The sequence below is a fragment of the Seriola lalandi genome, unplaced genomic scaffold (genome assembly GCF_002814215.2).
Source record: "Seriola lalandi dorsalis isolate HSWRI2012SDOR001 ecotype SW California unplaced genomic scaffold, Sedor1 jcf7180002054248, whole genome shotgun sequence".
In the NCBI taxonomy this organism is placed as follows: domain Eukaryota; kingdom Metazoa; phylum Chordata; class Actinopteri; order Carangiformes; family Carangidae; genus Seriola; species Seriola lalandi.
Window position 1 is genome coordinate 180,940 of NW_019524801.1, and position 27,338 is coordinate 208,277.

Genomic DNA, 27,338 nt, shown 5'->3' on the forward strand with positions numbered 1-27,338 from the left:
ATGAAAATTTTATTCCGTTATTTTCAAACACCGGTGAGTGGATGTAGTATACTGTGTGTATAAAGGGAAATGGGGGCCACTGAAACTTGATATGCAAAGGGCCCAAAAATTTTGGGCTACACCCCTGATCACGTACAATGTGCTGTGAACACCTCTGATCACATAAGTTAATAGTGTGTGTTTACATCACCCTCTGGGATTTAAAAAAAAAAAAGGCTGATCCAAAAGAATCTTTAATTGGGCGGCTGTTTCACAAATCAATTCACACAGTCATTAGTTTAAATCAAAACCTCTACAGTCATTTGACTTGCCCTGATAGTGGGTTGATGCTGTAGGTACTGTTCAGTAGTTCTGCCTCATCAGTTTTAAACAACTATGGCAGGTTCTCACAACATGCTACCCGTCCTCTGAAGCCTAAAGGGAATCAACAGCATTGTGACTGTCTCGGCTAACTTAAGCTTCCCTTTGTTTCTTTGCCAGAATAGGGCTCATAGGGTAGTCGCATGTTACTGCAGCCCATTCTCACGTCATTGCCCTGTCATACAGAATAAAGTGCCTTGGTCAGAGCTGCAGTGTTGTAGAAAGGTATGAAAAAGAGAGAGAGAGCGACAGAGGGAGCTCACCTGTATGGAATACTTTAAGTCTGTTTGGGCTTGGTCGGACATCATCTGTGGTTGTGGCTCTGTAAAGAGAAAATAATCCATTTTAATTGGACTAATTATTTTGTGTTTGCTGTAACAGAATATACAGTAATAAATATAGTCTGTTTTTTTGACTGCAATTTACAGGAAAGAGATTTCCTCGCACACATTTATCCCAGCATTCCTAAAATGCCCTGCCTTTTCCCTACTTTGATCTGAGGAAAGTTTTACAAATTTTGTGTGTTGAGAGCAGCCCTCAGCCTGCTCCACCCCACATCCCACATCCCACATCCCACATCCCCGCCACCCTGCCACCCTCGCACCAACAGCCCTCGACAGCCCCCTGGTTCATTAGTCGACCTTTAGCCACCGAAGAACAATTAGGCCTGCCGTTCGCTCGCTGGTTCGACTCTGCCGGGCCGACTGTGCAGCGAGGAATAGTCCCTGACTAATGATTGGCTAAAGAGACCTGACAGCATGTTACAGCCACAGCTGTAATTGAATACAAGCTCTAACAAGCCTTTGAACAGGAGGAAGAAATATTTCATAAGCTTGATGCAATTTAGTGGGTGCGTGTAATGAAAATAATGAATGTGATTCCCTCACATTTCTAACTTATAATTGATGTTTTTTTGGGTGGGGAAATAATAAAACAGATGGAGACAGACACAGGGAGTGAATAATTTGAAGAGTTTGATCCCTCTTCCCTTTCGATGTGGAAAAATTATTTTCTTGGCATTTTATAGCTGTTTACATACCAATTTGCTGTGTTTTCAGCGTTTATAACAAGACTGTTTTGCTCTGCCACTGATACGTCAAACATGGGCTGCTTGACAAGCAGCTTATTATTTCATGGACAGTTTACATCCCAGACTCAGTCCCCCGGATGACTCTAATTGTTGTGATACATGTTTTTGGGCAATACTGTCCTTTCAGATTCCTCTGAGAGCATGGCCCGCTTACAGCTTCCCGTGCCCAGCAAGCTTGAATAGCTCATGTGTTTTTCAAGCATACATTCCCAACTATTCAAGCTGTTTCTAAAACATCTGAACATGCTAAAAACAAATATTTTGATTATTTAGCTTTTCCCTTATCGTAATTTTGTGAATAATTTGTGAATAATTTAGCTGTGTCGTTTGCAGGGCACAGCAAATATGCTCTCTGCAAAATTGGCAAAAGTTGGAATGGAGTGAGGGGAAAGTTTTCTGTACTCGCTGTGGCCAAAATTGGGACAAGAAGAAGAAGAAATTGGACATCAAAGGCTCACACAATATCAGAGTCCAGTAATCAGGACATCCACATTAGACAAATGTCACAGAGCGAGCAAATGAAAGGCTCAAATGATGAATTGGACCAAATTACATAGAAAAAACAATCAAATATTAAAAGAGGGCACACCACTTTCCCCTCTGACATCAAGGGTACACAGCGAGTAATCACACGATTGAAATGTTCATCATTGCCTCCATTTAGTGTAAGAGTAATAAAAGACATGTCAGAGCTGGGAGAAGAATCCCAGCCTGGCTTCTCATTACCCACAAGGGACAGAGAGACTTTTGGGCCTAATAAGGACATGATTTAGGCAAATCAGGTCGTTATGATAATGTGGCTGCTGATAATAAGGCACTTTTGCTCTTGTTTGTTTTCTTATTTTGTGGCGTATTTACCCTACATTGCCACTGAAAAAAAAAGGGGGAGCATCTGATTGGTTCTTGTCTTTGATTTTAATTCTCTGAGTAGAGCACCCTTGATGTGTGCTTTCAATTCACCAGGGATGAATCAAGACGGGGTCTGAATTTTTAAACAAGGTCCTCTTTGCAGCTTATTTTATCGGATTATCACTGCCTTTGTGTGAGGGTAGTCTATGGAAGTAATTACCTGTGAGAATTTAAGTTTTCTAAAGTAGGTTAATGTCTGAAAGTTGAAGACACACTCAAAAAGTGCAATTGATTTGACACAGCAGGTGATGCATTTGGTGTATGTGTCTGACTGTGTTTAATCTGTGAGGGGCTTCATAAACAAAGAACAAAGAATACTGCACTGCAGTTCTTGTACTGCACAAACTATCAGCTACAAATCGCTCTTTGGGTTGCTTTGTCCAATTTAAGATGTTGGTTAAGGGGATTATAGAGGATGCATTTAGTTCAGTCAGCCGACTCATGTGGAACAGATTTATTATGCAAGTCAAAAGTATGCAGAGCTGATATTTGGCGTCTAGGCTCTGACCTTGTCAATCCCTGCATGAATATTGCAATGGATGTGTTGGATATTATCTAACAGCCATAAAGTCAGAAATTTGAATGATTCTGGAAAACACAGGTCTACATTCAATGACAAAGTTTTTTTTTCATCCATTAGCAGTGGTTTTTAAGATTCTGTGCATAGGATCTGGTATGGTTGAGGTTAGGCAACAAAAAGACATGGTTAAGCTCAGGGACTGCAGTCTCCGATATCACATCAAGCATGCTGCATGCCTATTCACCATCCTGAACTCTATACCCTTACATTTCCCCTTATAGATAGAGGGAACACTACATTGGGAGGTGCAGAATACCCGATAACAGCCAAAAAATGACATTTGTTTACATTCAAGTGATAAGGCCTTCTAGTGGCTACAGGAATTAGAACTGTTGTGCAAGAATAGTCTGATGTTGTTATAGAGGCACAAAGTTTGACTTTGACATTAGAGACAACTGTTCCCTTCACGTTTCCTGCCAACAGTCAATGTTGTTTTCTTGTAACCACAGTGAGTGTCCCCTGACCTTTAGGGTTCACACAACACAACAAGAAGCACAGCTAAATAAAGTTCCCCTGTGTACACCACAGCCAATAAAAAAACAATCTAGCCACTAACATTAGCCCATGCTAGCATTGCCGTGATATGCTGCACAGCAATGCTGGCAGTGAGACAGCTAGTGATACCTAGAATTGCTGAACACATCCATAATATTGGTAACAGCAAGTTAGCTAACATTATCATGCATTCTCTCGCCAGTCACAAATGAAAAGACACATGTAACATTATGTAGCCGTCAGTTACTTAAACATCGAGGAAAAGAAAAGGCAATCCTGAGTCAAACTGGAGCCCTCTAGCAGCTCATAGGGTTATTTGTCTGGGTAAAGCCAGACCAGTAATAGCTCCATGTTCAGACTGGGAAAGAAATTCAGTCTTGGACTTCGCTGGGACTGGTTGCATGAATGACACTGATGGAGCTGGTAAATACTTTATGTTTTATGGGTGTTTTGACAGTCCACCGGCCGACCAGATTTGGAGCCAGTAATCTTCATGGTCAGTCTGCTTGTGCTCTAGTTTTATCACTTTCTTTAGCAGAGGCCTTTTTAGACAAAAAAATCTGGAAGGTCACTTTCAGAAACAGCTTTATTTTTGTAAAGGTAATTTGTAGGTCTTGGGTTTTGGTTTTGAATGCACTGATAAATTACACTATCCTGGTGATATGTGTGTCAGATAAGAAAATGCCTTTATTTGTCGTTGTAAAGGGCAGCTACAAATGATGCATTTAGAGGTTAAATTTGGAACTTGTGTAATTCCTTGGATACCAATGTACTGACAGTGGTGCAATCCAGCCAAAACCATTGTTTGTTGCTTGGAGCATGGACTGTTCAGGAAATGTTATGTAAAATGATACACATCAGATGATGATAAGAACATGGACATAAGCAAAGCCAACAAAGCTAACAATGGGTTAGTCTGTCTCTCAATGCTTTCTGACATCCTCAATTTATCTGTTGCCAATTTGTTCTTACTGAATATGTAAATCTTTAAAAAATGATGAAAAGATGTTCCATTTTTATTTTTATTTTCTAAATCCGATCCATCCATTTCCCTGAGCAATTAAAAATAATAAATACGATATTTTCTATAATCAGTGAAGATATCACTTCATATACATGCTAGCATAAGCAGCAAATAATTTCTTTGGTGAAGTCCTATAATCTACAGTATCAGGCTGACTGCCATGAGATTTGCTGAACTCAATAACGTTGACTGTAATGGCCCTGTGGCTTTACCTCTGGAGCACACCACAGGATAACATTTATATTTTTCGCTCTAATACTTGGATTTAACACCTTTGAATACCAAAATGTTTGGTTCCTTCATCCAGTACTTTTGTATTGAGGAGTGCACTGAACATCGCAACCTTTATGGGGCTTTAGGCTTTCAGTGTTTGCAGAGCATTTCCATGGACATAGAGAAAGACAGAGGACAAAATAACAAGGAGACACTGCGGCCACTTTTCCACAGACAAAGGCAAAACGGAGAGAGGACAGAATTAATTTGACAGTGAATAAGTGACAGCCATTCCCGTCCTTTAGTGCTGCTCTTTCTTCTCCTCTCATACCCCATCCCAAGCCACTCTTCTCTCTAATTGCACGGTGGACATCTCTGAGCACGTTGGGGAATTTCACCCGTGATCTGGCACAGATTAACAGTCCCACTATGCTTTGTTGCTGCTTTATTTGCATGATAATTAGTTGGTGGCAGTGTGTATTCTAATTTATTTATTATTTCACAAATATAGGTACACAGGGAGAGGGAAAGAGTGAGCTAGAGAAAGAGAGAGGGAGAGGAAAATAGAACAATGTGCATTAATTAAAGTGATTAAAGGATTGACTGAACTTTGCCTTGATGTGTTTATTCAATTAATAAGCAAAGTGGCAGATGACTGTTTGACTTTTATAACGATTAATTGTACCATTTTCGTTAATTTAGGCTCATTCATCTTACACACATCTTCTTAAGCCATCACATCAATCTTAACCCATTTTCCCTGAGAATCTCCAGTCTTCAGTTTCAAAAGAATCTCACTTATTGTTCTTCAAGAGGTTTTTACACCAATTAGCGATTAATTGGCAATTAATTAGTGTTTGGGATCAGAGTGAGCCTTTAAAATTCTCATATGGCAATTAAGTTTGTCCTCAGTCATCAGTAATCTTGACACTAAATTTGTCTTCTTTTAAAAAAAAATCTAAATTCAGTATTTGCCTTTTTGATTTCCTGATAATATTAATTGACTGAAATGTCGATGAAACCGGTGCCAAATTTTCTTCTAAAGAAATACTGACTTTATTTGGGTAAGTCCATCAGCATGTCTCAAAATGATTTTTTATTTGAAAAACATTAGACAAGTAGACTGATGCCAGGAAAAATAAATGCAAAAGTGCATCCAGAGGGCAGAGCGAGCCTTTAATATAAGTCATCACTCTATGTGCCACTCCATCAGTTTGATGTGCACTCATTAAACTCTTCTTGCTTCCTCAGTCTACAACGCAGGTCAGTGTCCACCACCCTCCACCTCTTCCTTACCATGTTTGCAAAGGCTTCTCTCAGGGCTGGACACTGGGGAGATGGAGCAGTTTGTGTTGAGTGCTTGCGAAATCAAAACACCTCTTTATTGTCTGCCTCTGTATTCTCCTTATTCCCACTGCACTGTCCAGGGGAACAAAGGGAGCCGTCTATTTCTCTGATAGAAACCAATGGTTGGAAAGAGGTTTGATTTGAGTGTTGAGGATGCTATTTGCCTAGAGAAAGCCTGAGGATGAGGGCTGATCGCACTGGCAATGGAATCGGGCTGTCAGCTGGCATCTAGCGATAATTGCTTCCCATGGCAGGACCCCGTCGGCCGGGAGAAGAGGAGCGCAGTGTGGAGAGTCAACGCGGGAATCCATTTTCACTGCAGCCCAGTCATAATTGTTTCGCGAGCACGAGGATACTTGTTGCCAATCTGCGTGAGGGCCAAGCTCTGATTGACACCCATTGACCAGAGAGACCTGGGGATGAAGGGAGAGAGGGAGAGGGGCTTGGAAGGCCTTGAGTATCACCATGATTGTCACTCAAAGTTATGGAGTGAAGGAGAGAGGGGGGTAATGGGAAGGTGAGAGAAAAAGCAGAGGAGGGGGAAGGAGAAAGAGGGAAAAATAACCGTGATAATCACGATTATATGTTAGTTAAATTATCTTTTTTCCTCTTTCATTATTTATCCTTTCAAAATCCAACCTTCTCCCTGGTGAATGATCATTTACACAAGTCAATAAGGCAGTAAGCCTGAAAACAAGCAGCATGGCCAAACGTAATGATTTTCTCAGCACTATACTCTACAGGGGCAAATGTATATTTTATCCGCTTTAAGCTGCAGGAGAACTATTGATTAGTAATTGATAAGATCATCTCTTTTAATAGACACAGATGCCTGTCTGCTTTATCTAAGAGATCCTTAACACTGATTGTGATTACCATATAGTCTATAGCTCAATTTGCTCCTGCGAGAACAACTTAATATCTGAAACCCGTGGCGCCACTGCTCTGTAAGACGGCTTAGATCTATTTGGCAAAAGCACCCAGGGAACTTATCACTCACCTGTCCAAAGCTAATTCCGCTTGGTGTCAAGCATGGAATTGGATTTAAGGACAGAGAAGTTGCGCAGGTCCGTCTGCTGTCAGCAGGTCCCAGAACCCCTCTCGCGTGTCACTTCAGCGCTGGGTGAACATGCTAAATTCCTAACAGGGTAAAGCACCATCACAGGCTATCTGAGGCCCTGGGCAAATCTCTGATGACACTCACAATTCCCCATATACCTCACTACTTTGGACCAGGATACCTGAATATCTCTAAGTAAAAGCAACACATTGTATATGGAATAGGAATTCAGAGGAGACCCCGACCATGTGACAGTGATGTCCTGTTATCTGTCAGGCAGATGCACGACACAAGTGGATTCTGGGTAGGGTTTGATACATCGGAAGAAAGATTTTTTAAGCTGACATTAACTGATTGTTGGTACAAACCCTTGAAACAAGCAAGTCATACATAACAGACGGTTCTGTATTCTCAGCGGTGTCATTTTTGGCGTGTTTTACCATTCAGAAAATGGTGGTTACATCATTACAATGACAGAGTAATTGTTGCAGTAACAGTGTTGTTTAGAGACTGGTCAGGGTCAAGGGTGAGAGATTACCCTGAAATATTTTTCCTGAGGAGAAATGGCTGCCTCAGTCGTCAGCCACGGCCTGCTCACTGTTTAGCCTTGAGGCATTCAAATTGACAGGTCTCATTATGTGTGAACTCCCAATATTCCCCTTCGTATTCCATGGCCTGTCAGTCCTCAACTGCCTGTCCATCTTGCTGCTGCAACACCTCAGCACCCACTCACTGACAACCACCCTCTCCTTGCCAGCTTTTAGGCTCGGAATGAGGTGGGGAGAGGGAGCGTGTGTGCGTGCGTGTGTGTGTGTGCGTGTGTGTCTGTGTGTGTGAGGGAGGGGTGTGTAGGTGTAGGCACCAGCAGGCTTTCTAGAAAGAGCCGAGCTATCTGCTGACAATCTGACAGGGGTCCACTTGTAAACAAACTGCAACAACCAGTGTGATCTAACCTATAGCATTGTACTGCAAATTAGAAGGGTATTCACACCTCCCATGCACACACACATATAAATATACGCAGGTGCATACACGTTTAAGCACACACACACACACACACACACACACACACACACACACACACACACACACACACACACAGGCATGGTGGTACCTTAGCAGAATCTTAAGTACCTTATGCAAACTGTATGTTTGTTGGGGAGGTACAGGCAGAGCACTGATGAGTGGCTCATTATGGCAACACCAGCACTACACACTGGGTATCGCATAATCAAAGCCTGGGGGTACGTATTAATTATCCTTTTGAATAGTGATGAAATTTTAAAAAGCTTCTCCTTAAGGCTCACATCACGGATAGATGAAACAAAGCGCAGCACAGCTTGTGCGCCCAGGCTCACATGTGTTTTTACATCTGTTCAGGATATTTCAATTTGATGCTCAACAAGCTGAGACCGAGATTAAAGGATAATAATGTGTCATCCTCCACACAAGCATCTCTTCCAGAGCGAGTAATAGCACATCAGCAGGCAGGCAGGCAGGCAGCTCTGCTTCTGGAGGAAAGCTAGCTAACAGCCATCACAGGCGAAGTCGATCCAGTCACGCATGTGACTCCTGCTTCTCTCCAGTCAAGGTTGCTGAGGCACTGTCTCTCTCTTTCCCCGCACCAAACCAGTTGACTGGGAAAAGAGAATACAGAAAGGGGAGGGGAGGGGGGAGTTGTATTGAGATTTGCTTGAAAGAAATATTTATGAGCTGATTTTTTTTTAAGAAAGCGTTGTCTTTAATGAACATGTTTAAAGATTGTTTCACCATCTATAATTTATATGGTAGGGCTTCGTCGGGGAAAAAGGGCTAGTTTCAGTTAGTACATGTGAATCCCTGATCATGGCAGTAAAGAGCATCCTGAACATCTGCTTCGCCAGAGAGGTGTGACTGCTTGGCACTGCTGTGGCGTACAGAGGGACTCGTGGGATATAGAGGCGTTGTGAGCATGAGGATATCTGTTGCCAAGCTGTATGAGGAACTGCTGATTGTCGCTCATTGACCAGAGAAACAGGAGGATGGAGGCTCGTGAAGGCCTTGAATATCAGCATGTCTCTAAGTCAGCATAGAGGAGACGAGAGGGTTTGATAGGAAGGTGAGGGAGAAAGATGGATTGCGATTCAGTTTAAGATATTTCTGTAATTATCTGCTCTCCATCCTGACTATGTCCTCTTTACAGAACTGATCCTTTCAAAACTCAGCTCACTTCCTGGTGAGTTATCCCATCAATAAAACAGTAGCCCTAACAACAAGCACCACAGGGAAGCAAAGTTATTTTTCTTTCTCTGTCAAAGCAAACATTCACAAGAGTCTTCTGCATGATATCAACAGTGTTATAATAATAACTTATTATACTTTAAAGAAGCTCTTTAAAGAAGTCGTGCCACAGTAGCTCTCCTGCAGCTTAAAGTCATGTTAAAGCATGAACACGCTCCCTCTTAGCAATGGATATATGGATACAGACACTGAATGACCAGTTTATTAGGTACACTGGATATTTGTAATGTGGTGATTCTCAGCCAGGGTTTGCTATTGCCCCAGGGGGGGACTTCTGCTGTTGTCAGGGGGTACATGTAAATTAGTTTAACACCACGGTTGCAAGTGAGAGTACGTGAAAACTAGCGTTAGTTAGCAAGTGAACAGAAGAACTGAAACTGTTAGAAGTAGAGGCTAATGAAAGTAGGCTAAAGTTCAAAGAGACACGTAAAAGTGATGGATAAATAGTTAGCTATACGTAATGTATTTACAGCTGAGCGCAGGCTAGCGTAAAAGTAATGGATAATTGGAATAGTTAGCTGAAAGTAATGGAAATGGTTAAAGTAGTTAGCTAGAAGTAGCCTAATGGTTAAACAGCTGAAAGTGAAAGTTAAAAGTAATGGCTAAATGGTTGAAACAGCTAAGTAAGTAAGTAATCGATGAATGGCTGGAACATCTTCTGCCACTTCCAATGGTATAATGCAACTTGACCCAACTAACAGAAATATTGACAGTTCAGTTGTATGGGAAAATAACTGTAACTGTAGACTCTTATGGAAACAATAGTGTTGCATAACATCCAGTATAAGATCAATTCAAATGGAATGACAGATTGTGTTGATGAAGAGCTGATCTCATCTGAGAGCGCTGTGGAGTGTGATCTAATACAACAGACTTGCAATAAATCTTATCATTGTGAAGCTTGATAGTGTGTCAAAGAGATGTTGATTAAACTGTGGTCATTTTTGAAGCCTTTGATAGTGGTGTATTGAATCACATTAAATTCCATCCATCCATTAGCTATACCGCTTCTGGTCACGGGTGTTGAATACATTAAAAACTGCAATAAATTGTAAAAAATGTATTTTTATCATACATTTAAATGGAGCAATATTGAACCAACTTTCAATGTACAGTGTTTTATAAGAATTGTAGTGATTGCTAACCAATGAAGGGTCATACATCTATGACGGTATGCATCACAAAGGCAGCACACACCTGTACTGTGTGTGTTAACAGGATGGTTGCGTCGTGAGCTTTTGAGAGCCTGGGTTTTATTTTCCATAAAAGAGAAAATATGAAACTGTTTTTGCAGTTGAACAAAATCAAAAGTCAAGGAGCCAGCCTTCATGACAACATGCATCAGACCTCCTTTGGTTCAGCAGAGCAACGTTTGTCTGGATGTCTCCTTCTATGACCAGAGTGGATGATCTAATCGCCTGCTGCTGCTGCTGTAGATACACCCTCAGTGATGACAGCATGGGTGAGCAGGTGAGGTCACAGCCAATTGTCACTAATAGGAGCGAGATCAGCCGCGGCACTAGCAACTGTGTAGAAACTCTAACCTTATTATTTACAAAGCTGCACCTCGAACCTTATCAGTCTCAAACGAAGGTTTGCCTTCAGTGCGCGTGGCTGAGCAGAGATTATCACAGTCATAAAAAGAAGAGAGGGGAAAACAAGCTATACTGTAGCTGTCAAAATTTCATCCTGTCTGAATTTCTCCTTTACAAGTGCCTCACTATATGTAAACACAAGCACACACCCACACAAAGACACACTTCCAAATACACAGCCACAAAAAAGTACACGCCTACATGCACACACACTGCAATTCTTCCAGTCAAGGATGTTGGAAAACCTGTCAGACTCTCACAAAGAAAAGCAAATTTATTTATTTATTTGAGTTCAGAGTAATTACAGGCATTACCGTGGTGCTTGGCTGTGACATCTCTTTATAAAATCAGGTGTCAGAGTGCGCCAAGTAGAGACGTGCCAGGGAGGAAATGTGACTCTTTTCCTCTTCTAATCTCTAATCAAATTAAATAGGTGGGCACTTTTTTCCTGCTTTTGCTCTCTCTCTCTCTCTTTCTCTCTCTCTCTCTCTCTCCCATCACATGAGACGGGAGCAGATAAGCTTTGCCTGAAACTGCCAAGTGTACATCTAGATACCATGAAAAATTCTGCGTGTCAGCACTTCCATAATTTTTGGTCCTGAGGAATTTTTCAATATGACTGCATGAGTACACACAGCAGCAGCTCAAGGAAATCACCAGGGCCAAGAATCCAATTGAAGGTATTTGTTTCCATTTCCGGCTATTTGGCAAAGATGAGACTAGATAAATATGTTATTCATTCCCGCCGAACACAGTGGCTTCTGAGGAAATATGTTACTCTTACCTCTTTTCTTTGACTCTAAATAATTGAACAGAGAGAGGAAGGCCTCTGCAGGGTTCATATTGAGTTTTTACTGACTCTTTCCCCCACATCTGCTCCTACTGGCTGTCTTCCTTTACACATACACACACACACACACACACACACACACACACACACACACACACACACACACACACACACAGATCAGATGACAACACAGCTGTCTGAAATTCATGGCTTTGAGCTTTTGACAAAATAAGCGAGATAAAGACGAGCGCAGGTACAATATGGTCAGACTCCGCTGGGTTTGCGGATGCTTACACTCCTCCTCCTCTAGCATGAGCACTACCAGGCGCCCCAGGGCCCTGACAGAAGAGATATGACATATTTAAAAAAAAACTAGAAGGGGGGAATGAAAACAACTTCCCCCCATGAAGAAAAAAAAAAGCCTGTGTTTTACATCTTTCTCACAGCGACAGCTTCAGGGACAGTTTATGTGCGAGAGACAAAGATACTTTGACATTGTCAGCTTCTGTCACTGAAGCTACCAATGGTTGCTGGCGAGGAGACGCTACTGCAAAGCGGCCTGCTCCTCTCGTGTTGATCTGTGCGCGCGTGAGACTGTGAAATGGCTGGGTCTTTTTGTGTGTGCGACTTGATGTCTAGAGGCCTTTATGATAATGAATGCTAGGTCTTCCCCCACTAAAACATATCAATAAATAAAACATAGGAACCTCTCCATTGTGGTTGATTCACACACGGAAAAGGCACAGGCCTCTTTTAGCTCACTGCCACTTTAAGGGAGTGTAGCTTAGCTGTGATACAAATACACCATCATAAACACTTAAGATGAACAATCCACCTGAGACCGAGAAAGCAGCCCTTTTATCCACGGTGAAGGAGAACTATACATAATTAAGAGAGGAAAGTGTAAAGATGTAATTGGTATGTTGTTGATAATCTTGATTACCATTATTAAGTAGTTTTTAAAGATACATGACTCTGAGCCATATTTAGAGGACTTAACTTATTAATCAGGCAGCTGTTTGCTGTAGCTCTTCAGAGAAATGCAGAGGAAGAAGAGGTACAGTAATAACAGTATGAGTGTGCATAAGGAGGGAAGCTATATTGCTATTTTACAGTAAATTAGTAATCAGGGAAGAAAATAAAATTGAGAACTTTATTGGTTGCGAAAAAGTGATGATTAAACAAAACCTTTATGAGGATATAAAAATCACTGCACACAGAGGAATGGAGCTGACAACAAGAATTAATACAGTCAAAACCCATTTCTAAATCACTGACTACATGAAACACAATTAAGAAAATTACTCCAGCACAATGGTGCGCATAGAGGGCCAGACAAGTTCCTCTTTGTATCTTAGTAATCTCTGCAAAAGTCTGTGTTTCTTTGTGTCTTTGCTCTGACTGCAGAGGTCATGTTGTGGGTCTTACCCCCGGGTTTGAGGAACGCTCTCAGGTGCTTTCTGCCGTCCAGGCTTAGTTCACCCCAAACCGTCCCCAGGCTCCAGCGCTGCTCTTCAAAGACTGCTTGAAACGCAATGTGGTTGAATGAAGAAAAAAAAAAAAACACACAAAAAGATTAAACATTGATTACCAGGAAAACATTGGTGATGTTTATTTCCAGAGGCAGAATAGTTGTACAAGGTAAGACAAAAAAAAACAAGAAACAGGAGAAAAATAACTAAATGAGCCGTTCAAAAAATTTTCTGATTTTAAAACGTTTTAATGGACAAATGTCCACGTTTCAATCTATAAGATTCTTTTCTTGAATATTATTGATCCATCAACTTTATAAAAATGATCTATAGTGTCAGTGAAAATCAGTTAGTATAGATTGACCACACCAGAGAATGGTGCTGTATAAAGTGAAAGGGTGACAACTTTTGAGCCAGTGGACTTTGGTTCAGTGGAGGAGTTAAATACAAAGAAAAAGGTACGTTATGACAAAAACCTGAGTGCTTACTACTATGGCAATAAATCAAAAAATGTTGTCCCTCTTTTTTTTTTTTGAATTAAACTTAATTTTCCCTCCCTCGTCATTCATCAGTTATAATCACAAGTGTCTGAACTTGTTAAAGTGTCACATCTAAATGACAGAAGGTACAAAATTCACCATGTTGTGTAGCCTATATATCACGCACTACATCCCCCCATACGCCAGCATCTGAAGGTGTTGAACAGAGCTTATTTGGGCTCCAGCCTTTGTGACGATGCTTGTCATCATAGTCATACTGCCCTCCATTGGTTAAAACACATATTACAACAACAGTGCTTAGGAAGTCGGTATTGACATTCCAATTTGACTAATAGCGTTCAGGGTTATTAGAATCAGGTGTGATGAAATTATTGATGATGGTGAAAGACTTCATTTTGATGTTGCCTGCTTCTCTGAAAAGCTGTAAATCATTACAAAGCCCAACATCTAACAAGTTATTTATCAAACTACAGTAACATGACGAGTTTAAAATAACTTCTGTCATTGTATTTTGATGCGATTGTTATTTTGTTTTTTCTCTCGAATCTCCCCAATCTCTCACCTGAACGGTTTCCTCTCCCTGCACTTCCCTTTCCATCCAATTAGAGGTGGGCATCATATCAAAAATCGGTTTTATACTATTTGCCAATGTATGAATTTCAGCTTGTAAAGCAGGATGTCTGTGGTTTCGTGCAGCCCATCAGGCCAAATGAGTGTTACACTACACACAGCTGAATGCAGTCAACACTGGAAGAACATTTTCAATTAATTCAACAACTGTTCGCTCTATTCTTCTATTTTACAATATGTGGAAAAGCAGTAATTGCATTAGTCTAAAACTTGTTGCGTTATACACATGGTTGTCATTGAGAGTATAGGGAGTTAATTAGCAATATATTCCTGGTCATACTCTTCCAACTATATGTCAAAGCAAAGAAGGTGATCAAAGAAAAAGGGGAGCCAACCGTTAAAGTGAGCCAGATATTATATGGAGGGAAAAAACTGATACTAATGTAATATATAAATGTATAATTTTTTATACATATTACACAAACAGGAAACATAAAGTTGCTGAAATCTTTAGGAATTTGTTTGTGTCAAAATTTGAACATATCAAATATTTCTATTGTTCTACTTCATTAGTATTATCTTCATCAATTGACTTATATTATCAATAGTGAGGGGAAAAGAGGAAAAGTGGCCACTTATTTATCTAAACTATGTCTTATTTTAAAAAGCTGCAGTGAAGGCACTTACTAAATAAAATAATAAAATATATTTATATGCTGCATGGTCCACAGAGAATATAGGGAAGCAGTATTTTCCCAATAACTCCCCATCAGTGTCACAAATGCTCCTTAGACTTATGTTGCACTTGTTCCATAAGAGCTACTGCACTGCGTCATGCAACAGTTTATTCACCAAGTGATTCAGTGAGTCTGTTAAATGGATGGTTAGGGAACATCAATCCCTTCAGTTGAGACACGACCGAGCTGTTTTGCTTGATTGCTTGACTGACATCTCCCTCATTCTCCAGTTAGCTTTGCTGCACCTGTCTGGGCGGGATGATTCACACCTTAATCTCTCTTATTGGTGCATGTAGTTTGATGAGTTTTTAACAGAATTCCCAACACAGCTCCGCCCACCTCCAGCCTGAGTTAATAATTCATTATTTAATTAGTGAAAACCCTTAGGCAAGTTGTGCAGGAATGTTTCCTAATATAACACCTACTCTAACTTAGAAAAGCTGCCATCTCATCTGTACCTGCTGTATCAGAGAGTGATTATCATTGGTCACAAGAGAAGGGCTTTATGAAAAGATGTATTTAAATAGGTTTTGACTGGAGCTACACACAGTGAAGCTCTATGGTGCAATAAGCGAACAAAATAGTGAACACAATGAGCCTGTGTATATTCTCATTTGTCCAGGTCATAGTATCCTAAAGGAGTTTTTTCAAATCGAAAACAACTGGACTAGGTTATTTGTCTGGGAAGACGTTTCACCTCTCATCCAAGAGGCTTCATCAGTTCGTGTACGCATCTGACCAGGCTAGGACTGGTCCTGAGTGAACACAATAAGCTGTCACGATGGTAGCTGCAACAAAATAAGGCCTGGTCTGAGGAGCCAGAACTGTTCCTTAAAGCTTCTAACAAGTGACAACACCCTCTTTGCAGTAGTTAGCAGTGAAGTTTATAGGAAATGTGGTGCTGATTTAATAGTACATCTGGCATGAGACAAAGGAAGGCTGTCATATAGACCATACAGCAGTTTAATTTGTTCATGGTTATTATGCCACATAATTAAATTAATAAAATGATATATTGATGTTTTAGTTGCTATATTTCCTTTAAATGGGATGGAGACTGGAAGTTGTGTTGCATGTGTTTAATGCCTTTAACTGACACGTCTCCTCCCTGGTGTCCACTGCTTGTCAATACGAAGATATGCAAGCACATGCACAGGCAGACAAATCAGCTCAACCCTGCGAAACTTTGCTCTGACAAACAAAAGCATAACTTTGAATATACAGCACAGACACCACACCACCTACATTACGACTGTCCAGACTTCAGGTAGATGCTCAATATCCTCGCTCTGTGTCATGTTCTGGGAGTAATGAGCTTAACAGCTGTATTAAGCGCAGTTTTTTGTATGATGAGTGAGTGGAACAGTAAGATGTATGAATTGAAGTGAGCTGCAAAAACTTTAATACTTTAACCTTTTTCTTACAGTGTTGATCAACACTTAAAGGAAGACTTTCTTTAGCGATAAATTATGACCTAAAATAAAAAAGTTGGGCCATTATGAACTACATATAATAGTTAAAACAGCTATCGCAAAGTGATTATGAAGTGAATGAGAGAGAAGCTGACTTCTACTTGGGCTTTACTGGTGAAAATGTTAGACTTTGTGTAGCTGTCGGAGAGGCCTGACTAGAATAATGAGTGCCTTACGTCTGGGAGGCAAGCGGAGGGTAGCTGATTCAAGAAACTGGTCATGTTTAGGATATTGCCATGATTGAAACCAGATGGTACTGAGAAAACATACACTTTTCATTTTTCATTACGTTCTCATTTGGTGAAAGTCCTTTGGATATAATGTCCCACTCTTTTGAAGACGAGTCTTAAAATCATGTCAAACTGCCTGCAATGAATTCCTCAGTGGACTCTATAAGAATACACACAAGGCTGCAGTTTGTTAGGAACCTGGCAACTTATCTACAGCTTTGTCAACAACCCTATAAACCGCCCATTGATGAAAAACACCCAATGAATCAGGCCAAGTTCATTCTCCTCAATCACTGAATCAAAGGCCTGGACATGCAGAGGAACCTGCGACTGGAACTTGCCTTGAATAGAAGTCCGTAACACCTCCACGCACCCATGTAATGTGTATGGCTGTGCACATACAGGCAGTGTCCCCCAGGGCCAGGAAGATGGTTTGGCAGGGGATCACGAGGAACAGGTCAACATGAAGAGCAGGGGAAGGCAAGGCAGACGGAAGAGTCAAAAGAAATCCGGAGAAGTCTTTGAATCCAGTGGAATTCCTCTCCTCCTCCGCGGCTCCTCTGGGAGGCGTCAGGAGCCTGTGGAGAGAGCGAGGTAAGACGGGGCCTGTCAGGAACAAAGCTCCAAATTCACATGATATGTTTAGCTAAAAGGGTGAAAGAGAAATGAATCAAAGCTTGGCGGGATCAAAGAAACGCAACAATAAAGTCAAGGCGGTTGCCATGGGACCAGCAGGAGATGCATATCATTTATAAGTTGTTCTTCGGCTCTGTCAGATGTGGAGGGAATTGATTGTTATTGTTTGGAGGATGAACTGCTGCTGGAGGGGGTTAAGAGCAAGGGTCAACATCGCACAGTGAGAGGAATATATCTTCTCACTTGTTTTAAACAGCAGCTGCCTGTGATCTGTGTCAGAGGCCACTGCAGAAGCACCTTCAACTCGTGATAACAGACAACAAGACAGACACAAAGACAACTTTGTCAACCCCATAAATATCTTATCGGCACACACCATTGATAGGCTAAACATTTGTTTTGCATCTTACACTGTCAGAGGTTATGATCGCAGTTGCTGTTTGAATGTGAAATCAAATAGACTAACGCTGTTAACTGGAGACTTTCATTTTCATTCACGTGGTGTAATTTTCAAATGAAGAACGCTGAAGCAACACTGGCAAGTACTAGAATGTTTTTTAAAGGGTCAGTTCACCTAAATTACAAAATACATAATTGGTCACTTATCCTAGTGGTGTCTAGCCATGCAGATAATTTTGTTTTCATGCACCACAAATTTACGAAAACGCACCAATGAAACACTATGAAAAAAAAATGAAAAAAAGAAACAAACTGGAAAGGAGAGCAATGGACCTTTCCAGAAATTACATTCTTGTTACTCTGGCTAATGCTTAATTCATTGTAATTACATAAAATAGTTACAATGGAAACTGTTCACAATTAGGCCTGTTGATTATCAAGATATCTCAAAACATTGGCAGATTAAGAAAAAAGAAATTGATTAAAATTTTTTTTAAAGTGACTGGATGCCACTAAGGATAACCTTTCACTTGGATTTAAAAGTCTAAGCCGTGACATTGGACTTCTTATCTGTAGGTAACACAGTGTATATGTAAAGTCCCTGTTAAATAAATAAATACACAACAATAATAAACAAATATAGTGCTGGTTATTTGGATGAACTGAGCCTTTAACTGAGTCTGAGGCCTGAGTCACATTTGATGTCACAGAAGAAAAGGAGTTTAACTTGCAGTCAATAAAATTATTCACATCTAAGCAACACAAGAACATGCTTCAGTATTCACTTAAGTCTCTAAATCAAAGAATTTCACAACTGCAAAGGATACAAAAATGAAGCTCAGTATGGAAGCCCAGTTCCACCAGGAATAGAAAAAAAAAAAAGATTAAAAGTTACACATAATGAAAATAAAAATGCTCATAATAAGTTTCACTTACTAAGTAAAAGAATATGTGATACTAGGTCAGAGTGTTGACTTATCTCCCAATTTTGTCTTGTGAGGAGTATTTTTGTTATATTATGTCTAATATTTCTGCTGTTTTGTTCTTTTACTGGTGGAATCTCCATACAAATTATGTTAGAACAAGTGGAACAAATCCTTTTGAAATATTCTCCTTATTTTTTAATTGATGAGAATGAATGACTTCCCTTACCTCCAGAAAACCAGCTAATTTGACTGACATGGCAGTGAGCATGTCATTACTCTTTTTTTTTTTGTATATGCAGGTGTGTGTGTCAGTGTGTGCATGTGCATATCTGCAGGTATGTGTGTGTGTGTGTGTGTGTGTGTGTGTGTGCAGTGATGAGACCCAGTCTGTCTGCTGCTCTCTCAGACTGCACCCATGAGAGATCCCAAAATAACAACAAAGAGCCCTCAGTGGGTCGGATGAAAGCCCTGTCACCAACCATTTCAGCACATAGAGTCTCCTCCCCTACTGTATCTCTGAGTGACACCTCACACATCACATGGAGACAGGAAGGGGAAACAGACTCTCGTATTTGACCGCAACAAATATTTCCATATGTTAATGAGACTCATGTTGGCTTTTAGCAGGTGCCAAATGGGCTCTGATTCTGAGCTCAAAGGTGCTGGGTTCACTATTACAGTGCTGATGCTCATGTAAGGCGGGGTCTAGTAGGGATAAAAGTTGAGAATTATGAGTGATCAGATAAATAACACAGTCCAAACACTTATTTCTACAGCCCACCACTTTTAAAGCACTAGATTGACAGTAAATATGTCTGCTTCCTCGCCAGAAGTTACACAAGAAGATGGTTATCACTCTCTTATTTGTATTGAGATGGTGATTAGCTTAGCTAAAGGTGAAAAGGTGAAACGGCCTGGCTCTATCTAAAGTTCAAAATTACACCATCCTCTGAAGCTAACTAATTAGCATGTTATATCTTGTTTGTATTATACATAGCTACATTAACAGAAATGTAAACATCAAGCACGACACATAACAACCTGTAAAACTACAAGTTGCTGTTTTCCTTTGTACCAAGCTAAGCTAAGCTAATCGCCTTCCTTGCTCCAGCTCCATACTCATCGTGTAGACATCGGAGTGGTGAAGACTTTCTCTTAAAGCTCTCAGAAAGAAAAAGGCAAATAAGTGAAGTTCCTTAAGTGCCAAACTATTACTTTAAATCATCTAAAGTCCACAAATCAAAAAAGGTTTAAATCAATGAGGCACTAAAGAGAAAAAGAGATATAGAGGGGAGGGGAGCACAGTGGGAAAACATTGTGGAGGCTATGTCACAAATAAAGAAATTGAAAACCTGAAATCAATTAAAAACCCCTGTACATCTCTGTGATATTAAATTTTATATTATTATTAAATTATAAATAGAGTCCCTGACTTTAAGTACTTTCTTATACAGTCCCAACCGGCAGTCAAATCTGCAGTGAAAATCCCTCCCATGTTCAACTACTGATGTCAGGCCAAAAAAGAAAAAAAAAAAACTACAAACAGCAGAGAAGGACTCCATTGTTATTTCTAACTGGTAGAAGCCCTGAGGTTATTTTTCCTCTGCCTTGAAACAAATCAATGAAGCACAACTCACTTTGAACAATTGCACATTTGCTGAAATCAGATGTGGGTTGAGGAGCCAGCCATCATCGCGCTTATTCTGTTTGTTGACAGAGGAGGACTTTGATAAACAAGCCTGTTCTTTGAAACAGGTGCCCAAGCATGAGTTCAGTTTTGAGAGGCAATTCAGAAAACTGACTGATTAGAGAGTGTTTGTTATTCTGCATGCAACCATTTGGATTCTGTGTATCCTTCCCAAAGTCACAAAGAGGCTTTTGGTATAAACAGCGATACTATTTATTTTTCAACTAAGATAACACTAAAAGTTTGACATGGATATTTGCAAAATTTCAAATAACTCAGCAGTGAAATTGTCTGTCTTCTCCTGTCACTTTGATAAAAGTATCAACAAACAATAAAACTTGATAAAAATCAGCTTCTGCACTGATGATTTCTTTAGTCAACGTTGCCCCCAAGTGGTCATCCTGGAAAATGCATGACATTTCACTGAAGCACATGTTCCCATTACAAAACAATTAACATTGTAAATCTTATGAAGCTTTGCACTCATTATTATTTAACTGGCTTTGATTTCATCATTGTAGTTTAAAGTGTAGGCTGCTTTCTCATCTGAAAACTGAAGTCATGGCTAAACCATGGTGTGCTTTCACTGGCTTTTCCACAACAGTAAACACAACATGCCCTTCTCCCGGTTCACAAACGCAGCTTATCCTCCCTATCAACATATGGAAGTGTTTTCAAATCGCTATCTACTAGCAGCAAATGGTCTTAAATCAGTCATTTTAATATCAAAGCACTTAACACTAGAATGATGATTACTTGCAGGTGGCTATCCATGCTGCTTGTCAAGACTGCATTTGAAGAAAATGACTGAGCTCTTATCCGACACGTACAGTACAGCCAGTGTTCAATAGGCAAGATCACATTACAGAAGATTACTTTGGAGTTTCAGCAATTTTCCCAAATTACACTGGCCTTTGGTCTCTGGTAAACTTGATTGACTTGAATGGTTTTCATTAGAAAGCCTCGGAGAGTCTTTGCTGTTGATGTTCGTACACAAAAGTCGAGGCATTTTGAGGGTGAGCGGGTGCAGCTGGGACACTGGAAGTGAAAGGATATGTAAATCCTTTCATGGAAACGCTTCATCATGTTTTAAGGGAGCATACATTCTTGCCATTTGATTTGTGACGCTCGTCTCTGCTTCCAGGCCTGACACAACCATTTGGTGTCACTTAGCTGTCTTTAAAAAGAGCTGATGGATAATGCAATGTGTATGAAGTATTGAATCAATACAAGCTTTCACAACCAGTGTGTGGCAGGAAAGTACTGCAATGTATGGAGTTTTGATGCATTCAGTCTGTGTCCACAATAACACAAACCTTATGTGATTTACACTCACTGTCATATTTGAACTTGAGAATAACCCTCCTCTGTCTCACCCCATTGAAAAAATAAAATGTGAGTAATGGAAATCAGTTAGATGTCGCACAGAGCCTCAGCCCAGACTGACAAGAAAATGGCCATGAATAACATGACCACCCTTATTACCCCTCTAGGAAAATACTTAGAGAGGGATCCAAAATGAAGAGTAATCCGGATACACTTTCAGTGTCACAAAGAATAACAGCTATTTATCCTGGCCGGAGATATTCCCATGTTCCCATCAGCTGTTTGGCTGCTTTACCTGCTGCTTCCAAACTGAAATCCAAGAGGTATTAAAGGGTGGTGTCATGCTTCTCTTGCATTAAGAGACTAAATCACCCAACCATACACATGAAGTACAAATTAATTACCAACCCAGGCCACGTAAAGCTGAATTCCGATGGCTCACTCTAACTCAGTGCTCAAACGTTTAAATCTCTACAGCACACAAGCAGCTGCCACTGGAAAGAATTAGACAGTTAAACAAAACAGGAACTCTGCGTCTGGCCAAGTTTTCTGGGCAGATCTGCAGGTTTGTGGTGCCATCTTGAGGAGATTTACTGACATAGCAAGAAACCGCTGTGCAGGGCTTTCAACTGCAAAATAAATATTTGGGTTTCGTGTCCAGAATATCAAATATCACTTAGGAGGTGAGCTGCATGTACTGTAAGCAGCTGTCAACTGTCTGCAGCTTTGGAAAAAAGGGGAGATATGGTCAAACAGACCAAATGGGGCAATAAGGAGGAGGTTGGAGCTTTAATATTACATGTGTGGTTATGGGTGTTGTACCAGTTTGTTACAGTTGGAGAATGAGGGTCATCAGTGAAAAATGCCCATCATACAAGATCAAGGAGAAGGCTCCACCCACGCCTCAGGGTTTGCTTGACGCGGCCCTCATGAAAAAAGGCCTCATCACTGGCAATCTTCCCCCAGCCTTTTCTAAAGTTGGAGTAAACATTAAGTCATGTCCACCGGGGGCAAAATGACATCCTATTTAGATGATAACACTACTTCAATGTTAGTTTTTCTTTAATCATCTTAGCCCCATTGCGTCCACATTGCATCATCCTAATATGGCAGTTAGGAGTGTTTGAGGCACAGGATGCACACACTCCAGCAACAGCCGTCATCCAGCTGACCACAGTGTGGGTGTTTTTAAAAATGAGCAATCTACACACTAAACAATGCCAGACAACTTGGTTTCTAATGCGTTAGCTAGGTCCGACTATCTACATAGCAAATCGCCCATCTGGTGGCAGTTTTATCATTAATCTAATACTGACATTCAAGGAATGCTCTTCTAACTTTAAATGTATTATTGGTGCCAAAGTAGGCCTTCACATAAATGATGACTCCCTTTTACAGAAACTAAGAAGCCCTGGACTGGTACAGGCTTCTTATCACGTCCAACTTGAATGACTGCTGCTCTGCCAAATCCAGAGGGTTGTGGGGATCCACCGATTCAACTCTAGCAGCAACACCAGAGGTAGTTACAAGAAAAGCAGTGACTCAATATTCTGGGGTTATCCCCTTACTCTAAGAGGATCTGAACTTCCCAAAAAGCAACGCTGAGTGCTGGGGTGATGAAATATGTGAATAAAATCGACATTGTTCCTACACCAGAAGCATCTGCTTGCTCTTTAAAGATGCCCCTGTGCTGCTTATGAACTCTGTTAGCTGGCATGCTGGACCTAAAGGTGATCAGGGTAAGGACAGACAATAGGCTGTCTAAATCACAGGGAGACTACAGAAGGCAAGCCCCTGTCTGATTTGACCAAGTATCACACTGAGCTTGTTGTTGTAGCGCTGACAAACAAACTGTAGTATTTCAAATGCACAGTTGCCTGAAGTTATATTTAGATCAGTGTACAATGGAGGTTCAGCCAGCAGCTGTACCACAAACAGGATATTGCTAAAGTTCCACTTGTTTTTAAATAACCTTGGCATTCTTTTTCATTGCATCGCACCAGATAAGCACCAGGCTCAAATAGGTGATGTGAAAATACTTGTTATGCAGCTTTTTCATTGTTCCACTGTTGATCTACTGTGCTGCATAAACACTTGGTAGACATAATTACTGCAGCAGCTGCTCATCTACAGTAGCTAACATGGGTGACTTATCAATTCAGTTCACATTCTTACTTCTGTTGGAGAACTACACAACAAACAAAACTTCACTTTAAAACTTATTTAATATGATTATTATATATTAAACTTCCCATTATATAAAATAGATGAAATTATATACAGATACATTTAACTGCTCCTTACATCCTTATGAATCTGTAGTAATAATCCAATGTATACCACATGTATAACTTAAAAACACTATGAAAGGGACTATTCTGTATGAGATCTTGAAAGTGTACTGAAATACATTTTGTTGATACTCATGTGCTTTAAATGAGAACTTGAAGGCAGGATTTTAACTCACAATCGAGTTCTTCTTTTTAAATCATGAAAATACTTTATTGAAAGAGTTAATATTTTTCCACCACTGATCAAACAACTAAAACTGAAAAAAGATCTTGTATCTTAACAAAATGAACTAAAGCATGGGTATTTGTGTGCATGATTCACTTGCTACATTTTAATAGCAATAAAAGCATCTAAAAAGTTCTTAGTGTGAACCACGTGCGTGTTCCCAAATCCATGTTTGCTGAGCATGTTTGCGTACTTGCTCTCTGTTCTCTCCTGTCCCTCAGTCTGGGCAAGCATGTTCAGAGACTGCAGAGCAGAGTAGGGCGTCTGTCCAGCCAACATGGTCTCAGCTATGAGCACTGCACATCCTAAGGCCCAACATAAGAGACTGTTCAAGACTTTGAAAATTATAAAATAACTAATAAAACATACACAATAATATACTTTGTTTAGTGTTCAAAACCTCAAACATAAAGAGGTTTTTCATTTTTCATTTAATGAATCTTTACAAAACAGAAAAAGACTATTACTGATCCAGAGAGGCTGCTTTACAGACTCATGCTTCTTCATAAAAACATTGATCTTGGCAAAAGATACCTACAGAATACAGTATACTACAAGACCTTTTGCATAGTGTTGTTCAGAATGGTTTCAGTCACACTTTGATGCAAAGCATAGCATCCAGGAAGTTGTCTGTGTGTCTGACATGTGCTGCGATGAAACCGTGGCTCTTCAAAAGCAGGCTGTATTCTGTCGCGCTCCTCTGTTTCCCCTCGCTCATGCTGAGGGCCTGCAGCAGCCCACGACTCGGGGCCCCTCTGTCTTCATCCAGGAAGATCTCACTTATCAGGAGTCCACAGCCTGGCAGCATGGTGCAAGTGCGTGATATGTATGCAGATGTACAACTTTAGAGAGCAACAGTGGTGGTTTTGAATCCCCTTATCACCTTGCATTTCATTTCTTTAGGCAAAGAATAATTCTCAAGGAGAATAAGGAGAAAACAAAAGTACCATCATGTTTTTTAGCATTGTAGTTTGGCTTTGAATTTACCAGCTTCTTATAAAGTGTTGCTTTACATTTCACAAATGTGCTATCATTTTCAGCTTTTACGTCAGTTGAACACTGACAATAACAGGCTACAGCAGCGGTTCTCAACCAAGTCCCACAAGTGCCTGCCTGAAACCAAACTAAACAGCAGCTAATTGTATGTATCATCTTACCAGAATGTGGGAACTAGTAGTAAGTAAAATAAGGAACCACTCTTGCTGTAGAAATGGAAAACTGCTCTCAAGTTTCACTGACACATGACTGAAAACATCATTCTATGTTAGCATGGACCGATCAGTCAACACATGTAATCAAAAAGATGTAAAAGACTTTTTTACCTGGTGTGCATGCATCTGCGATTTTCCTCAGCAAAATATGCACCTTCTCATCAGGCCAGTCATGAAGAATTCTCGCCAGGATGTACAAGTCTGCCTTGGGCAACTCGTCTTTAAAGAAGTCTCCTGTTCATAAAGCCAAGAAAAAGTCACAAGTTTTGGTCACAGAGTGAGAGTCACTTTTCTATCTCAGAAGAAAAACATTTAGTTAATTACAGTCCATGTTTAACCATTAAACAGTTAAGATAGTTGTCTTTGTGCTAATAAAAAAACTGACCTGCTACAAATGACACCCTGTTGTCTTTTTGCAGCGGATGGAAATGCTCACTCATCTCAACAACAGCGGGTAGGTCAAAAACTGTCACAGACAACCCAGGATGGGCTTTAGTAAACTCATAGGCCATGGCACCAGTGCATCCTTGAGGAGGAAGAAGAAAAAAAAAAAAAACAATGAGAAGAATTGGTTTATCATTCAAGCACCCAATTTTAACCTTTTACACTTTCTGCTTACCTCCGAGGTCACAGGCCGTTTTATATCTGGAAAGGTCAAAGGCTGTTGCCACAGCTTTTCCTGTAACTTTGGCAATGCTGTGCATGGCATTCATGAATCTCAGTTTCACTTCCTGACTGTTGTAGTACGTATCCTTTAAAAAGAGACATATGAAAGAGACGAATAGAAAATCGCACCTGTGAAACATTTTTAACTTGATTTCAACTGCATTATATAAACCTGAGCCTAAACTTGATAATCACCTGAAACACATCCTTAGATATCTTGCCAAAGGCCTTCTCATGCTGGTTGGTACCCTCCCGCACAGCACTCTCAAGGTGGGAGAAAAGAGGCCATATTGTGTTGTTACAATGCTGGATGTATCCGTGCAGTGAAAAAGGTGCATCTGACCGCAAAAAACGCACCGCCAGATCTGTGTTCTCATACATAGGCTTTTGGCACGCTGGGAGTGAAGACACCATTAAACATGTGAGAAGTTGAATATTACATGCTTCAATCACTTTAAGATAAGAAAAAGTGGTTATCATGTAATTATCAACAGACTGAGTGCTGACTAACGTCTCTCTTTGCTCTTCAACAGCCCTAGAGACACACAAGCCTCCAACAGGCATTCAGTCCCCTTCACAGAGGCTTTGATCTCCTGGGCCACCTGTGCTGCATCCAGCCGTGGTCTGCTATGTAGCAGGTCAAACACACACAACTCAGATGCAGTGAACAGCGCCTGGAACAAGGCAGAATGGATACAGACGGAAAATTTTATTTGTGTGGAGATGACGTGATATAAAACAAATCTGTGCTGTCAGATTATAGTAGATCAAAAATGGCAACTTTTTTTTATTTTATTTCTGTTCATTAAAACAAAAACAAAAACAATCTCCTGTATTCTACTACAGTTCCATAATAGTGCACATCAAATAAGGAATAGTTAAAGGAATAGTCCAACTTTTTGCAAACTATGCTTATTTATTATTTTTGCCTTGAGAATTAGATGAGAAGACCACTCTGTCTAATGGACATGAACCAGCAACTCTAAATAATCTCACTATTTAAAGAATTGGATTTGTTTGTTTATTTCATATCCTTGTGGTCACTTTGGGGCCTTATGTCTGCCAGGCAACCAGCACAGACTACAGGAAGTCAAGACACCTGAACAACAAATAGTGCAGCAGCACCCTCCCCCCTTCCCTTGTAAAACCACATCTTGTCGTTTTGCACCATGTATTTTGTTTGGATTAAACAAACACAATATAATATGTCAATTTGTGAGATTTAGAGATGTTTATAAGCAGGTTA

The 27,338-nt window shown here is 40.3% G+C and overlaps 1 protein-coding gene across 6 annotated transcripts in view; it reads right to left on the reverse strand.

The window, feature by feature from the left end:
- asmtl (acetylserotonin O-methyltransferase-like) overlaps window positions 1-27,338 on the reverse strand; it is an 82,461-nt gene that overhangs the window by 51,423 nt on the left and 3,700 nt on the right. For 2 of the 6 annotated variants that reach the window (XR_015437148.1, XR_015437150.1), the window contains exons 10-17: window positions 26,604-26,766; window positions 26,288-26,487; window positions 26,046-26,178; window positions 25,812-25,952; window positions 25,538-25,660; window positions 17,066-17,302; window positions 13,172-13,264; window positions 624-8,715 (exon numbers count right to left, since the gene is read on the reverse strand). Coding sequence is in view for 3 of the 6 variants with exons in the window: in XM_023404565.2 (XP_023260333.1) it covers window positions 24,315-24,520; window positions 25,538-25,660; window positions 25,812-25,952; window positions 26,046-26,178; window positions 26,288-26,487; window positions 26,604-26,766 (966 nt within the window). In the remaining 3 variants the exon portion in view is untranslated. Of the gene's footprint in view, window positions 1-623; window positions 8,716-13,171; window positions 13,265-17,065; window positions 17,303-24,154; window positions 24,521-24,596; window positions 25,014-25,537; window positions 25,661-25,811; window positions 25,953-26,045; window positions 26,179-26,287; window positions 26,488-26,603; window positions 26,767-27,338 lie in introns of those variants that run through there. The other 4 variants (XR_015437149.1, XM_023404564.2, XM_023404565.2 and 1 more) reach the window with 4 other exon arrangements.